The sequence below is a fragment of the Pectinophora gossypiella genome, chromosome 15, assembly GCF_024362695.1.
Source record: "Pectinophora gossypiella chromosome 15, ilPecGoss1.1, whole genome shotgun sequence".
Lineage (NCBI taxonomy): Eukaryota > Metazoa > Arthropoda > Insecta > Lepidoptera > Gelechiidae > Pectinophora > Pectinophora gossypiella.
In genome coordinates this window covers 9,670,587-9,687,330 of record NC_065418.1, presented here as the reverse complement: position 1 = coordinate 9,687,330, position 16,744 = coordinate 9,670,587, and the positions used below count along the sequence as shown (strand labels likewise).

The 16,744-nt window shown below is 38.7% G+C and overlaps 1 protein-coding gene across 1 annotated transcript in view; it reads left to right on the top strand.

Moving 5' to 3' along the window:
- LOC126373312 (inositol-trisphosphate 3-kinase B) overlaps window positions 1–16,744 on the top strand; it is a 154,863-nt gene that overhangs the window by 18,373 nt on the left and 119,746 nt on the right. Inside the window, exons 2-3 of the mRNA XM_050019419.1 lie at window positions 13,459–13,513; window positions 13,742–14,439. Coding sequence (XP_049875376.1) covers window positions 13,747–14,439 — 693 coding nt within the window. The 5' untranslated portion in view covers window positions 13,459–13,513; window positions 13,742–13,746. The remainder of the gene's footprint in view (window positions 1–13,458; window positions 13,514–13,741; window positions 14,440–16,744) is intronic.

The window sequence follows — 16,744 nt, the reverse complement described above, 5'->3', positions numbered from 1 at the left end:
TTAGAAATAAGTTTCTATCCATCAATAATTCTTTATTGCTCAGAAACACAAGACTGGACATGTGCAGAGGTCAGTGGAGGTCCGTGTTGCTCTGTGTACTTAATATATATAATAATAAAAATAAGCACAATAGGCAAAACGTCTCTAAAAAGCCTCAAAGTTTCTGTCAAAGTGTTCATTGCTACCATGGAACGCACATTCGTTATATAACATATTCCGGCCAAGTAGTTAATACCATCTGCGGTAAATCTACAATAAGTCACGTCAAAAAAAAGTATATGATATAAGAGTGTGTATATTTTGTGTTATTATTTCATTATTTCACAAAATATACATTGCGTTACTTAAAACACTATGACAGGTAAAACCGCAGAAAGGTGAATCTGTTTACCCACAAGAGACCGATGACATTACCATTGGTCCTTGTAACAAATGTCTTTATTCTAATGTAAAACGACGGGATCAAAATTTCAAAACAAAGCGGTATTCGACTGTTTTGAAACAATACTAGATCTTTTCCGGATATCTAGACTTCTAGCCTTGGTATTGGGCTTTATTTTCCGCATTTCTGTATTGGATGGCCCATTATGCCTTCTAGTTTCGTTCCAGAATGTACAATGACTTTGGTTGGCACGACCCTCACCTAGATAAATACACATCTGAGGAATAATAAGTTCGGAATTGATTAATCTTTCCATAATATCATCATTTCTCTAGCGTTATCCCTACTACCTGTCTTAAAAAAAAAAAAACACATATAAGTCAGATAAGAAATCTTTCCATAAAATGAACCTACATATAAAACTAACCGTTACTAAAACGTAGTTAAGCTTCCATTTCCTTTACTTTCACAGGTAACTAACTACCCGTAAATTGTATTCTTCTATAAATAGTAATGTAAACTTTGAGGGATGATTCAGACCATGATTCTGAGTTGATATCAAGTGGAATTTACCGTCGCACTGGTCGTACTGAAAATAATTAAAAAAACACAAATTTTTTTATGAACCCTTTACACAGGATGGTGGAATTAAATGAAAATTATCCACGTCTTATTAATTCCTATTTTTCACATAAATATACAGAGCACACCGCTTCTAATCTAACCGCCGCCATCTTCTACCTCTCCTCTCTCTTTCCCACTATTCAGGACACGTTCATAAACTTCATCTGATACACGTCACGTTCATAATAATCTTTCATTTCTATATTATAATAATTATGTATGTTAGTAAATGGCTGATAAAGTAATTCAGTTGTAAGTACATTCGGTACGAGTACCTACACCATACGCATCGCAACGAGTTGCGTTGCAAAATTGTGGTTGCTAGTATTATTGTATTTCTGTAAAACAATAGCCAAACCTCAAACTATGACGTACTTTCAGAGCAATATAATAATAATACTTAGTATTACTATGTCGTAAAGTAACAACATACGCACGTCCTTAGCGGTAAGTACGTGTTTTTTTGACTTGACATATTGCCTTTTTCATCTTCTTCTATCGTGTGGGTTGTGTTATGAGATGAATTACCGACCTCATCAACCCTGGTGTCAGGGTTATTGTTATTCAGCCGCTAAAGGCCCCGGACATGGCTCATGTAACGATTACTCACTTACTCAATTTTTATTGTAGATTTATATAAGCATTAAATACTTGGCCGAACAAATGGGGCGCGCTAAGGGTTCTCACCCGGGCTCGTCACGGCTATCTCTCCTCACTTAAACGGGAAATGGAGGAAGCATACTACACCACACTGCCCTATTGCGGGTTGTACCGGGTGAGAGCCCTCAGCGCTTCCCATTTGTCCGGCCAAGTTGCTAATGCCATCCGAGATAACAGAAAAATCTTAAAATAAAATAAAAAGAAACGGGTTGATGAAGAAATGTAAGCTACTAACGAACATATTTGCTAGAGATTTTAAAATAACCTTAAGTGCTCCGATTTGACTCAACACGATAAAAATCGTATTTATAAAACATGTTTGGAAAATAGGTAATTGATATCACGTTGTTTATAAATATTTGTGGCTAGTTAAAGTCAGTAGTAACTTTGGTGCGGAAGGCTAGAGGGAAACCACTGCCCTATTCTTCCCTAAAAAAGTAGCGTCGAGAATGCTACACCGACAAGAGCGTGGTTCTTAAATTAGTGATGTGATAAAAGTTCAATGGGCTCGCTCCTTACTAAACATAGTTGGCGAGGAGTAGGTGAAACACTATACACCTCTGCCGTTAGTGTTAGTTCTCCAGGTACCAAGCATGTGCCCTCAATCCGTCACAGATCGTGTTATCAGGCAATTTAGCCTTATCTGGCTGTATCTAGGTCGCCCGGTAGGTGATAAAATGTATGCCTTACACAAGCTTTCATGCAGATTTGTCTTTTAAGGTTCTCGTATGATAAATCAAACGTTATCACGCTTGAGCTAATATAGTTTAAGGTGACGATGTTGCACGTGTACTTACCTAGGTTATTTTGGTATCACTGTCGTACCATATCAGGCTGTGGCTATTTCGGGGTAGTAAAGTGATAAATAAAGGAGAGCTCTCAGATTTGAATTTTTCAAGAATTCGTGGCTTTGCAAACAGACGTATCTGCAATTTTTTGCTAAAATAATTTGTATCTTATTGACAATTGCAAATGGTGTAAATCAGATACGCCAAAAATTTCAGATACATCTGTTTGCGACGTCAGCGACGAATTTATTAGGGCCGAAATTGACAATAGATATCTAATACTGGATTATGTAAATTTAAAACTTTTTTAATCCGAGGAACAATCGAAAGGAGGTGTAGGCTAGATAATATAATTAAATTATACGATAAAAAATATAATAAAGAATTTATAATTCATACATAAATACTCATAAGTAACTACCTATATAATGACTTTAGCAATTCATTTTCAAAGGTATCTTCCGTGTATTTCCAAAAATTTTTTTTTTAAATAGAGTTTAAGTATCTACATTGTTGAGGTATAATCATTGCTGTTATAAAGCGCTGTCAGGATAAATAAATAAAATCAGTGCAGTAGCTTCAGAAAAACGCATAATAATTATGAGAATGCTGGTTTGAAGTTAGTAATCGGCGTTTCACGGTGCTTTTGATACGACTAACGTGATAAGTAGGTGGTGAACAGTGTCGCCGTCTGTAATGGTCGATAGCTGCTGTGCTAGTGAATAGAGCTTGGGCTAATAATCTAACTTCAAGCTTCTCCCTCCTTCCAACAATAGATTGAAAGCGGGAGTCGCGCGATTCTCGAATCCGCCGCAACGCGTCGCTACTATCAACTTGGATAAAACAATCGCCAGCCGTAATACGCGCTCCCGCCAAATAATTAAAAAAACTGTTGTTATGTTGACATTGGGACAAATCGTGAGTGGAGTAATCCTTTTATTTTTTGTCTATTCCGCACCAAGTCACATACTCGTGCTTGCTCTTCTTTGAGATGATGATTCTTTCGTGATCTCATCGCCCAGAATAGTGTCTGATAGCAGTACTACAACACTATTAGCCGGACAAGACCTGCATAGCCTACCATCAGTCAGTTGTCATGTCACCAAACCTTGAAACAGACTTTAACCGAATAATTAAAAATGCGTCGTAAGCATGTGCGTCTATTTGAAGCTTGGATTTGAAGTGACGGTACTGTTTAATATTATGTATACTGATGCATAATTGTTGTGAGCTGTGACGTCAATTGCAGCCTTGTGTAGAAGTAAGGGCTTAAGGGCTTTTGTACTATAACAGCCCTGTCAAATTGATGTATTGGTATTGTTGGCAAGATTAATGTTTATCTGTTTTTTATACAGATTTTTACAAACATTATTTGGCTTGGGCATTACCTATGGAGAGCGATACAGCTCACCACCTATCACGTTGGTCTAACAGAAAGCTTAGAAAGCTCGGTGAGGTGTGGGTACATAGATGCTCATGTGATTAATGTACCTCTGATTACCCTGATTGGGAATACAGCCGTGATGTTATGTACCTATCTTGTTTGCGATATACTTGTTAGGTTAGCGTCAGAACCCCTGGACCAAGTGCGATATTTTATCGTTGGAAACTATCAAAGTTCAATACCTTTTTGATACTATATGGTACCTATATTAATTCTGGTGCTGAATTTGCCTACCCGTACGCGAAGCAGTAGGAGTATGCTCCATACTCCCTCCGGTTGATTGAGGGGAAGCGTATGCCCAGCGTTGGGACGTATATTAAGCTGTTATGTATGTTATTTATGCTGAATATAAAATAGGATAAGTAGGTAATAGGAAGTAATAATAGATCGTGGAGATCCTTGGGGGAGGCCTATGCCCAGCAGTGGGCGTCGTACGGCTGATGATGATGATGAGGAAGTAATTAAGTATGTGCTAAAACAAAAGTTATTTAATAAAGCCGGTGTAATCTATTATTTAACGAGGGATATTTGCCACGGAGGCATCGGGAGGAATTTGTCGAGCTCGACAAATGCCCCTCGGTGTATCACCGTCGTTATGCCGAAGTTATGGATACGCTTTCACATTCTTCCGCAGAAGCCAGTGTAAACCTAACCTAACTTGTAATACATCGTCAAGTATACGATGGAATGTGTTATTGTTGCGTATTTACTATGTTTACATTACTGTCCATTGTTGGTAAATAAATCATATTGGCATTCATCGCTGCCCTTCGCTTGCTTCGAGATACAAAAGGGCTGACTTGGTACATCATTATAAAATGTTATTTAGCAGTACATACATATGGGCATTTCTACGGGAAGAGCCGATTGAGTGATTCCAGTGAAAAAAGTACCTGTAGCATCTAATTACGTACTTGGAAAAAATACTCACGTATTTATAGGACTCTTGGATTCGTGGAGTGTAATTTAGAAGACCGTAAAGTTTTATAAAAGCGTCAAAAAAAAAATCCCGAAGTTTGAAAACGGGCAGAATTTGGCTTAAAATGACGTGAAGCCATTCCAGAATTGACTCGTTATTGCTTCATAACTTCTAAACTACTAGTTTCCAAAACATAATTCCAACGTTCACAGAACAAGGGATAGTTAATAAAGCTAAATACGTAATTGTGTTTATTGTGAACCTTTTAGTTTTAGTACAATAACATATTTTAATTTTGAAGCCAGCATGTGTCTCAATTCGGTGAAATTAAGTTTTGTCAACTTACATCACTAACTACGCGCAGTACTATCACCACTACCCGGTTCCCGTGGAGAGCCAGGTGCGCCCGAGTGCCCGAGATGTGTGGATGGGCGGACTGCTGCATAGAGGAGAGTTTTTCGAAGGGTCGAAATCGTTGGTTTTTTTTGGGGTAGGGTCAATTCTAAAATCGGTGGAAGATATTAATTTTGTTTATGAAGTATTTAATAATATATGTGCTAAATTAATTAAGTATTTAGGTGATATTTGACTGTATGTTTTGTATTAATTGATTTAATTGATAACTTTACTAGATAATTGATGAAATGTGATATTTTCTCAATTCGATGGGTCTCAATTCCCTAGAAAATGGGGCACCGAATTGAGAATTACTTGCATCGAATTGAGATTTGATAATGTTTACATAACAAATGGCATCACGCCTGTTACTCCGAAGGAGTAGGTTAGGGAGAGGGTTAGTTTATTATTATTATGAGAACATTATTAGTATTAGATGTAATAATTCAATCAAAATTTAAAGCGAATAAAGCCAACTGCCAGAACGTATTTGCCGGAGGGATGGCTCCAGTGGAAAGTCATTCCTCACACGAGACAAGACCTCTTAGGCCCAAACTTGGACCCGCTTGTTCTGAACACAATTAGATTCGCTCTCCCGACAGTCGAGCTTGCAAGAGCATATTGCTCAGAATATACATCCCTCCTGGAGAAGACCCACCGGGATATGAAAATTAAAATACCCTTTTGTGTAGGTCTCATAATTGGCACACCTTAAATCAGTTCAAGGATCAGAGGATCAGCTGTTCTAAATGAGCTGATAGTGGCTTCACTCGCTGAATTAAAACCACTGCTTTTAAGCCGTAAGGATGCATCTAAGGAGCTAGCAGATAGTGAAGATACAGACGATCTATCTACAGTTCGGTCCTCATCATCGAAGTCAAAGAAATTGTCCAGGGTCGATAAATTAGAACAGAACTTTAGTGAGATGAAGGACATGCTTTCCAACAACTCAAAGAGGCTCGATAATACTTCAGACGATGAATGTCGTTCGCACGAAGGATTTCTTGAGGAGGATAAAACGAAATCATTCACCTGAAAAGTTCCGGATCTATTACCTGAAGAAGATGTAGAAGATTTTGATTTCGCTTCCATGACTAAGGAACAAGATCCTCGAGGGAATCAAGTGCTTGAGGTTGGGTGAACTAGCATAAAAGCAGATACGTTATTCGTCTTTCACGTCTTTTGAGTTAACCCTTGCTTAAAGAAGTTTAACTCGTCAAACGCCGCAGCTGATTTTTTGATAAAGCAGGAAACCGGTTTCGGGACGACTTTACACGGCTTGTTATTGCAACGAGAAACGCTTGGCAATACTATGAAGGAACTTTGAACCAAACATTCTACTCTGAAACAGGATCTTAAGGATACATTTTTGGGATCAAACTCAGGTTTCAAAAATATATCGGATGATGTCCTACAATATGTATGCGGTCGCAAGGTAGAAGCTATTGAGCAGAGAAGAAATGCTATCTTGCCACAAGATGAATACCATGCTACATTAAAATAGATATAAAGTTATAAAGACAGGTCATAGAAAATTCTTGACAATAGTACACAACACAGAAAACTTCAGTTTATTTGCCTACCTTTCGGCCTATCGACTGCACCGCTCACATTTGCAAGGGTATCAAACACAGCTAAGGGAAAACCCTTAGCTGTGCAGCGATCCAGTATAAGGGGATAAGAGTGATAGTTTACCTCGACAATTTCCTCTTAGCCAATCAACAGAAAGACCAGTAAGAGGAAGACACCTTATACGTGGTAAATTATCTGGAAAAGCTTGGATGGAAAATAAACAGAAATAAATCTCTGAACCCACCAACCCATTGTCTAGACTACTTGGGGATAATGTGGGACACAGAGAAAAACAGAACCTTTATACCGGACAGCAGAATAGACAACTTAACAAGTATCCTTATGGAAGTATTGAAATCAGGAACTTGGAATTGGGTCACAGGAAAAAGTCTTGTAGGGAAATTGGGTTTTGAATCTTTCACGGTCCCTCTAGGAAGATTACATATCAGACGTCTTCAACGTGCAGCCATTTGTCTTCCTCAACACCAGAAAATACGGAAATTTCTAATACCGACAAAAGCTCTACAGGAATGTTCTTGGTGGTTGGAACACCTTCACAAAGGACAAACAATTTTCACATATCAGGGCACAGTATTCATCACAACAGATGCTTCAGACAACGGATGGGGTGCTCATGTCAACGAGTCTCTAATCAGCGGAGTTTGGGAGAAGAGCCAAACCTTGTGGCATATAAATCGCAAAGACCTGTATGCAGTATACCGAGCATTTCAGATGACGTTACCCCAACTACGAGAACGACGAGTTCAGTCCGACAACAAAACGTTTGTGTCCTATATAAAGAATCAGGGGGAACAAAATCCAGTCTCTTAACAGACCTAGTAGCAAAACTTCTGGAACTTGCTCAAAGGAACAGAACAGAAATTTTTGCTTAATACATTCTAGGTGTTTTCAACGAGATTGCCGACAGCCTCTCGCGGCAGAAATCTCTAGCGGACTGGCATCTGTCGGATCGAGTGACGAACTTTCTATTCAAAAAGCGGGGAATTCTTCAGATAGACCTTTTCGCAACTTCTCATTCGAAAGTAATTCCGATTTGTGTGGCTTGAGATGTGAGGGACAAAGGTGCTATTTTCATAGATGCATTCAGCAAAACATGGGACTTCGACCTAGCTTGGGTATTTCCTCCACCAGCGTGGATACGCAGGTCAAAGGGAAGTGAGGAAGGTGTAATCTCACATGGTCAAGCCTAGGCAAGACATGAAATATATCATTTTCTTCCCTTCGTGGGGAAAAGTTTCCTATCTTTTACGATATTCATTTGTTTGTCTTTCGTCATCTTAATACACCTTTCATACACATATCCGTCCTCACGCAATCCAATCCACACCTTTTTCGGTCGTCTCCTACCCCTTATGTCTATGCACATTCATACTCACCACATACCATCTAATATGACTTCCATTCCTCTTCATCAGATGCCCATACCACATCATTATTGGTCATTCATTGCATTATTTCTATAATAACTGACAGCATTTCTAAATTCTCTGGCTTATTTCTCAATTCCGTGATTCATTTTCTCAATTCACTGAGCCGCTTCTCAATTCGATGTTTCATTTTCTCAATTCGATGGTTGCCCAATTCGGTGATTAACTTTTCTCATAAACCACTTCACCAAATCTGGTCCCAATTGCATCATTAGATTCAAGATGGAATAAAGTTCAGTATTTGTTATTAAAATATTCATAAAAGCCTAATTTCAATTTCGGCACCGAATTGAGAAAAAATAGACCCTTTCGTAGAAATGCCCATATCATAGATAAATCTGTACACGTCCTCCTGTTGGTTTCTCATCAATCAACCGTCTGGGGTATGAAGCCTACTCCACGCTGCTCCACTGCAGATTAGTGGGAGGTATATAGCTTCGGACTAACAGCATAACGTGCCTTCCGAATGTCAGCATTTTGGTTATGACGTTGGCAACACTAGTTGCCAATAAAAAACTTAGAGAAAAAAAAAATATATATCGGAGGGATTTTTCAACCATCACGGTTGCTTTTAAATTATTTTATCCTTTAAATATTGTAAAATGTTTATTATTGGAGCTCGGATTACATGTTGTTTAGCATATAGGTACTTCTATTATTTTAGATACGAACGGGACTTTTATGAAGCACGGAATCATCTTACATTTTCGGACAATCAGGTTTTTCATCCAAACAAAGGACATTCTTAATAAGTTATGTTGGATAGTTCCCCATCGGGAATCGAACCCGAACCTTCAGACCGCAAGCACAATACTCTAACCATTAGACCAAAGGCTGTTAAAATCAAATATTTTAATAATTTAAAATACATCAGGAAGCAAATACGTGTACTGACGTATAATGATGGAATAGTACCGCATCCGAATTTATCTGAGTGTCCTCGCGATGTGATCATGTGACGTCAAACTCAGCCTTGCACGCGGTAAGGGCATTTAGTCGTTTAGGCTCAGGAACTACTTAATTTAAACAATTCCACCAAATTGCCGCCATTACTCAACTGACGTTTAGAAAATTAGGACGCATGCGCTAAAAAAATTTAAAGGAAAAAGTTTTTATTGAAAAACAATTAACTTAGTTTTCTTTTTAGAATGATAGTATTTAATGTTCTTGGTTCTGAATTTGAAATTTTGTATCTTTCTTTTTGTAATGGCACTAACCAGAATTAAGAAAAGTTTACTTTTGGAAAAAAAAATAATTTTGAAAATAAAAGTTTAATTTTGGAAAAAGAAAAGTTTAAAAATGAACCTGTTTGTTGTAGAAGGATTGTGATGTAGTAACATCATAGTAACATACTATACATCAGTGGTAGGTACAGTCTCTTTTCCATAGCGACAAAACAACAGTTTATGAAAATTTTATGTACTTAAGTTATTTATTTCACTTTGTGAGACTGTCCTTTGTTTGGTAAGGACTTTTCAGGCTTGAATCACCTGATTGTCCGAAAAAGTAAGATGATTCCGTGCTTCGGAGGGCACGTTAAGCCGTTGGTCCCGGCTATTAGCCGTAAAAACACCTCCACCATCCCGCAGTGGAGCAGCGTGGTGGAGTATGCTCCATACCCCCTCCGGTTGATTGAGGGGAGGCCTGTGCCCAGCAGTGGGACGTATACTTATAGGCAGTTTATGTAAGTTATTTATTTAGGAGGATTTAATCCAGATACCTCTATGTTCCTGATTGTCATTTTTTTACATACTTATTATACTTTTTTACTGTTTACGCATTGTTGATATTAGCCTCGGATGACATTAAGTACTTGGCCGTTTCTATATAAGTAAATAGATTGTGGCGAATATTCAATATTTTGATGCGTATTTAGGGTTGCCAGGCCCTAAAATACACAGGCTAGACTGGCGCTATATAAGGCTAGAAATTTTGCTCTAAAAAACGGACATGTTTTTTTTAACAGCCAAACATACTGTTTTTGAAAAATCTCCCCGCTCGCCTGTGCCCGCCCGGGCTTTCGTCGTCGTAGGTATCGCCACTCTAACAAAAAGCCTAACAAAACCCGGACAAGCCTAACACGCAAATATTTAGCTGTCCACGACCGCAAAAAGCCAAACATGTCCATCTAAAGCCAGACACATGGCAACCCTATGCGTATTACATAATGTTGATATCACGTGGTTATGTAGGCTCGCCCCTTATTACATTGGACTTAAATATACTTAGTTGACGACGAGTGGGTGTGCATACTACTTATACACCTCTGCCTACCTCGGGGATACAGGGGTGATGTTATTTTACGGTAGATATTGCGCAATAAACTGCATGACATTCATACTAATGTATATAGTCCAGAGGTTTAGTATGCTATACTCATCGTTATAATGTATATAGTAGGTACTTACGTCTGTAATCATAAATACAAGTTACGTGATCAGCGTGCCTGTAACGTGATTTTATTAATATTTGGATACCAGCAGGCCTAGCACGCTATGTGAGGACAACGCATAGAGCAACACGGACCTTCGCGGACAGGGGCGACGACGCGACGCGAGTTAAAATAAGGTCCTTGGTACACGCGACTACCGGGACTTTATCAAGGTGTCGCATTCCAAAGGAAATGGTGCTAATTCCTGTAAACACCATCTAATTTTATTTTAAGTTAGTATATCTGTCATTTTCTTATCCGCCGAAAAGGAAAGGGACGGGTAATCGACAAACATAAAATTTATGGAACACACGTCAAATTTAAGCACAAATCTAAAACAGCCGTCTAAAAATTTTACATTGGCCAATAACCCGACAGAATTGTGTTGATACCATCGAGATACCTTTTAAATTAAGAGCTGTCAATCATCCGTCCCTTTCCTTTTCGGCGGATAAGAAAATGACAGGTATAACTTAAGTAAAATTAGAAGGTGTCTGCAGGAATCGGGCCAGTATCTCATTATTGTATACTGCTTGTAGAAGAGCTAAGAAAAAGAAAAAAGACGTGTGGCACTCGGGGACTGCCGCGGTAAAACTATTGCATAGCATTATTATCAACTTATGCAATTATAATTATTTATTTATTTTATTAAAAAACAAAAACAAAAAAAAAAACAAAATAAAAAAAACAAAAAAAAAACAAAAAATGATACTGATTGCAGATTTAGCCAGAATTTTTTTTTTTATTTATGCATTATTTTATTTTTTACCTCCGGATTGTGAGCCCAACGCTCAATCACTGGACCACGGGGCCGTTACGAGACGACTCGCTAAATATTCATCTTCACTTCCAGTTAATTCCAGAAAATACTAATTCCACATGACACGGCAAAGTATCTCCTGAGGACATACAAGTAATGGGATCAACAATAATCTAGCATTAGACAAAATAACCTCGTCAGTTCCACGAAATACAACTATGCAGTTACAGACATGTGTTTAAGTCCAATCCGTTCTGATTGGCGGTTCTTCCAGTCATTAAAAGAAAACACTAGTTTTAGTAGTTATCTAAGTATTTCTAGAATTCTAATGGAGTCTGTGTTCCCACGAAAAAAGTGAGTTAATTATTTTTAATTGATGTAGATACATAAAATTGTGTTGTAGTTTTTTACTTACTTAAATAAGACAACTTTTAACTTTTAGAAAAAAATTTAAACTCTCGCAGATTGATAAAATACTCGTAGCTATGTATTATTATTATCGACCGCTGAAACTGAAATTTTCCAGTACATTACAGTGAGCTCTTTCAATTTGTGAAGAGATGAATCAAGATCAGGTATTGTAAAAATACACTTATAAGTAGACGGGATGAGAATAAAGACAATTTACTCGTATTATGTTAAAAGTAATAATAAGGTCTATTGCCTTTTTGTACTGGGTCAGAGCCCTTAGCGCTCCCCATTTGTCCGGCCGTATGCGACAAATCATGAGAAGTCTCGTCAAAAACAAAAAGGTACGTTTAACTACTCGGCCGGAGCTTAAGTATGTGTTTTTACTTATTGTATACTTATTTTTTCCCCTACTTCCACTAGTCATCGTTTGTCCGGCCAAGTAGTTAATGTCATCGTAAGCCTAGCAGTGGTAGTTTTTAGTTGAGTATTTTGTACTAGATGTCCGCTTGGCTAACTTAGCCGTAATGAAATACAATAAGGAGAGTTCATTTAAATTCATCTCACGCGTTACTTTAGTTTGCGTTAGTCGTAAATAAATGTTTTTTTGAAAAATCTAGTATGATCATTAAGTGTGCGCCCTCGTAAAATAAGTAATGGCTTCAAAATATTACAAATATATGCGAATGGCAAATTTTGGGTTCCCTGTGTTTGTTGTGTTTTTCTTACCGAGTTATTATTTTTGATGATATCAGGATTTTTGCCATTTTCATTACTCCATAGATAGGGCGAGCAGAACGGTAAGCAATATGTTTCGAGAAAACGCGGGCTGCCGCGATGTAACATGTGGCGGTGGTCTGAGTCCGGCAGGAGTAGACTATAGAGAACCGGAGAGGAAATATGATTGGCCACCTGATACGACACGATTCATTTATAACAAACATCATAGAAGGAAAAAGAAGGTGCAGGTCGTGTCGTATCAGGAGGTGAAGGATTTGGCGGGTACAAGAGAGGAGTGGCGATTACTCCACCGACAAGTGCGCAGCTCTTAAATAAAGAGCGAGGATTTTTGGTTCATTGCTGTTGCTGTTCCTATCTGGATAGCACTGTCTAATAATCTAATAATATTAAAAAAATATAATCATGGAATAGTCTACGACCAAAATCTTGTGATAAATCAGAATTCAGAGTATGACAAACAAAATGTTCCAAATGACATAGGTAGGTACTAAGATTTTTGCAGTTTTGTGCGAAAACAATAGTTGAGTTATTTTGATGCAATATAATGAGACAGTATCAGACGAGGTTGAGTTTCTTAATTGTGAATTGAAGTTAGAATATAAATAGAACATAGTGAAACAAACAAACGCAATGATAATCCTTCGATTAGCCATCTCACTCGACAAAGTAACATTAGATTTTACAAAGTTTGGTGATGTAGCAAAATTGATTTTCTTTGCTGAATTTGCAACAGTAAGCGGCAATGGGAGTGCAAACCTAACCAAAAAAATGTTTCCAAAAAAGCCAAATGCCAGAAGAAAATTGCTTGTTATATGTATTACCTATGATAATTGACACTGATGCATCTCTCCAACATACTTTAACGAGATTTGTTGTTTGTTTCAGATCGTTTGGCGATGTTTGATAATTGATCGCGTTCTGAAGCACCGACTACAATCAGGTGTGTATCAGCTACCTTCTGCAAACAAATACTTTTCTTACAGATTGTTTGACCAGAACTTGGTGGGAATGTTTTGTGAACCAATTTCGTGTTGATTTCGCTGGGGAAGTGATTCATTCGAAGGTTCCACTGATTGGATTATTGTGATTGTCAACATGTTTATGATTAGCATGTTTACACGGCTATCTATGTTAACATTATTAATTTGTTTTATTGTTTGGTTTTCAGTAAGAATGCCGCGATTAGAGAAGTCGCCCCCGGAAGATTTCCGGCGCGTGTTGCGCGAGAAGGCACTGAGCCACAGTCTGTTCTACTTGAAGCTCGGCGCGGGAGTCGCGCCCGAGCACGCGCGGGAGGCGAAGCCGCGCAGAACCGACGCCAGTGCGGCCGTGCGCGCGCCGCCGACCGCGCGCCTCAACCGGCACGCGCAGCCGCGAGTCTCCGAGTTATTGCGCCGCTTCGAGCCCGCACAGATGCAGTACCTGCGGCCGCCGCGCGCGCAGTCCCCACCCGAAGACATCACGTCCTCCGATGACGACGACCGCGCGGCCGTGCGTCGCCGCAGCCGCGACCTGAGCGACGACTCTGCCGTGGAGCTAGAGCCGCGTCGCCGGCACTCGCACCCCCGCGACATCACGCCGCCGCCAGACGCCATGTCGCCGCGCCGGGAGAGAACACTCATCGAGGCGCACGTGGTGGAGCTGGGCCGGCGGGGCAGCGAGGGGTGCGAGACGCGGGGCCGCTGCGTGCGCACGCCCAGCGTGGTGGTCAGCGACTACTCGGACGGGGTGGCGGTGGGCGCCACCGAGGAGGAGGTGGACTGGTTGCGCGCGCGCTCGCTGTCCGCGGACTCCGCTTGCTCCTCGTGCTCCACGCTCTCCAGCCGGGACGATGACGAGTTCGAGTCCCCGACGCTGCCCAAAAAGGTAAGCATTTTATTATTTGCTATTATACTCATGTTGTTATACCTATGATGATGATGATGATACCTATAGAGCGAAGATACGAATCCAACACAAATAACATTTCTTCTGTCAAAAAAGTATACAACACTTGAACTCATCTAATACCTAGATATATTCATAGGTAAAAAAAAAACACAATTTTTACGAGACTCAGAGGAACGATGGAAAATATCATCATCATTACAAAGTTTACTCATGTATCTAACTTTGTGCAATTTAATACTAATTAGAATCTTTTTCTATATTTAGCGCGGTATATGACGTAAAACTAAGTATAGAATCATTAATTACATTGAGATTTAGATTATTCCAAACCCGTTCTTGCACGACCTTAGTTTTACCATTTTATTAAAGAAATCGAAAGAAATACGGTTTATACAATATTTTCCTCTGTTACGTATTTTAATAGTTTGAGATTCATAAGTTCTCTGCAACTCCAGATACCAATCTAGACTTGAGTAGAGTACCTACCTAAATTACTCAAATATTTTAACAAAATTCCGTGTTCCGAGCATATTTGGTTACACCTTGTGAACCTACAATAATATTATTGTTTACCTCTCGACTTCCATGACTTGTTTACTTTCCCATAACACTTCGGTAACCAATCGTCACACCAAAGCTGCCACTTAATTTAGTTACTTAAATGTTTTTCGTGACGTCAATGCATAGGTATAAGTATTAGAACCGGTCGATACACAGGTGGCTGTGCACAATAGATTTGAGAATGGGGATCTGAATTACATAATATTTACGTCACTTCTAGCAACGCAGGAATGCATGTTGCTCGTATCATATTACAATGTAAGCGCAACACTATACTCTTACCGCACCTTATGAAAGATATCCTGAGGTACCGCAGACACCTAGTTGCGTGCAGTGATGTGCAGTTTCGGCAGTAAAAAACGCAAAACTTATGTAAAAAGAGCTTTGTTACCTAGCCTTTAGGCAGGTAAGACTAGAGGACAAAAAAGAACGATTTGAAAAAGAATAGCAGCCAGTGTCCTTACTATTAAAGAGTTTTTACAACGTGAACTTTCCTACTTTTGAAACATTCCCAGAAACGACACATCACTGCAGTTGCATGCACATGTCGATGAATGGAAAATTAATTAAAACATTTACAGAAAAGTGTCTCAGTGAAGATACCTGTGTGTTTAGTATGTTTAGTGATGCTTATTTATAGTCTTTAATATGAAGGTAAAGCCTAGTCATCTGCAAAAGTTTTTTATTTCTTCTTCTCTTTCCTTTCGTCGCTATCCTGTGGTAAAAGTATTATAAAATTCGCTGCAGAGATTTTGCATTCACTACGACTTTGTTGAGGTTGAGACTTGAGACTCTTTGTACTTAAGTAATGAACACAAAGTGAGAACTTTAAGTAAAATAACTTCTACTTTAATAAGGAAGATGTTCATCTGTTATATATAAATGATGAAGTAATAAAAATGACTAACAACAACAACTCTTAGAAGTAGAACCCACAATTACGCAGTCAGACGTAGACAGAGGAGGATGATTTAAAGTAACATGTAATTTGTCAGGATCTGGGGGGTAATTAACCAATTAATTAATAGATTAGTTAAGTGGTTCCTTTGGAGGTCAACGATATTTTTTTCATATTAATTATAAGATTGTGTCTGAACCAGATATAAACATAGTTAGAAAAAATATAACACAACCAAAAAAAAAGGAGATAAATTGACATGGACTCTTAGAGAATTTAGTGCCCATCTGTAGGTTGTTATTTGTTTCTATCATTATCTATCATCATAATAATTATCCCAAGAGATGAAAGGCTGCAATGCAGTGCAATGAAGAAGAAGTCCTACACCCAGTATCAGGCCACTAGACGCCGTCCTTTGCCAGACTAGTCTAAGTAAATTATAATATATTGACTCCGACATTTCGTCTTTTTCTACAAAGAAAAACATACTTACTTACTTATGTAATATTTCGTAGGTGGTTTGATTCCCAATAAATACTGGCCGTGCTAGTTGATTAGTTGCAACTAGGTACCATGAATGTGGAATTATACTTCAGTATCAAATTGGCTACGCTACGTTTTTCTAACCATGCCATGACTTTTTGTAGTTCGCAGTTTCTGCTCTATCAATTATGGCGATAATTTGAGCAGTAAAATTCCATTGCTGATAACTTTATCAACAGAACAACCGCCTGGAAACTGTTGGTGTCCTTGTATCCTTTAATCCTCCTCATTCCTGATACCCGTATTATGATATATTTTGTTCTGACGGAAGCCCACATC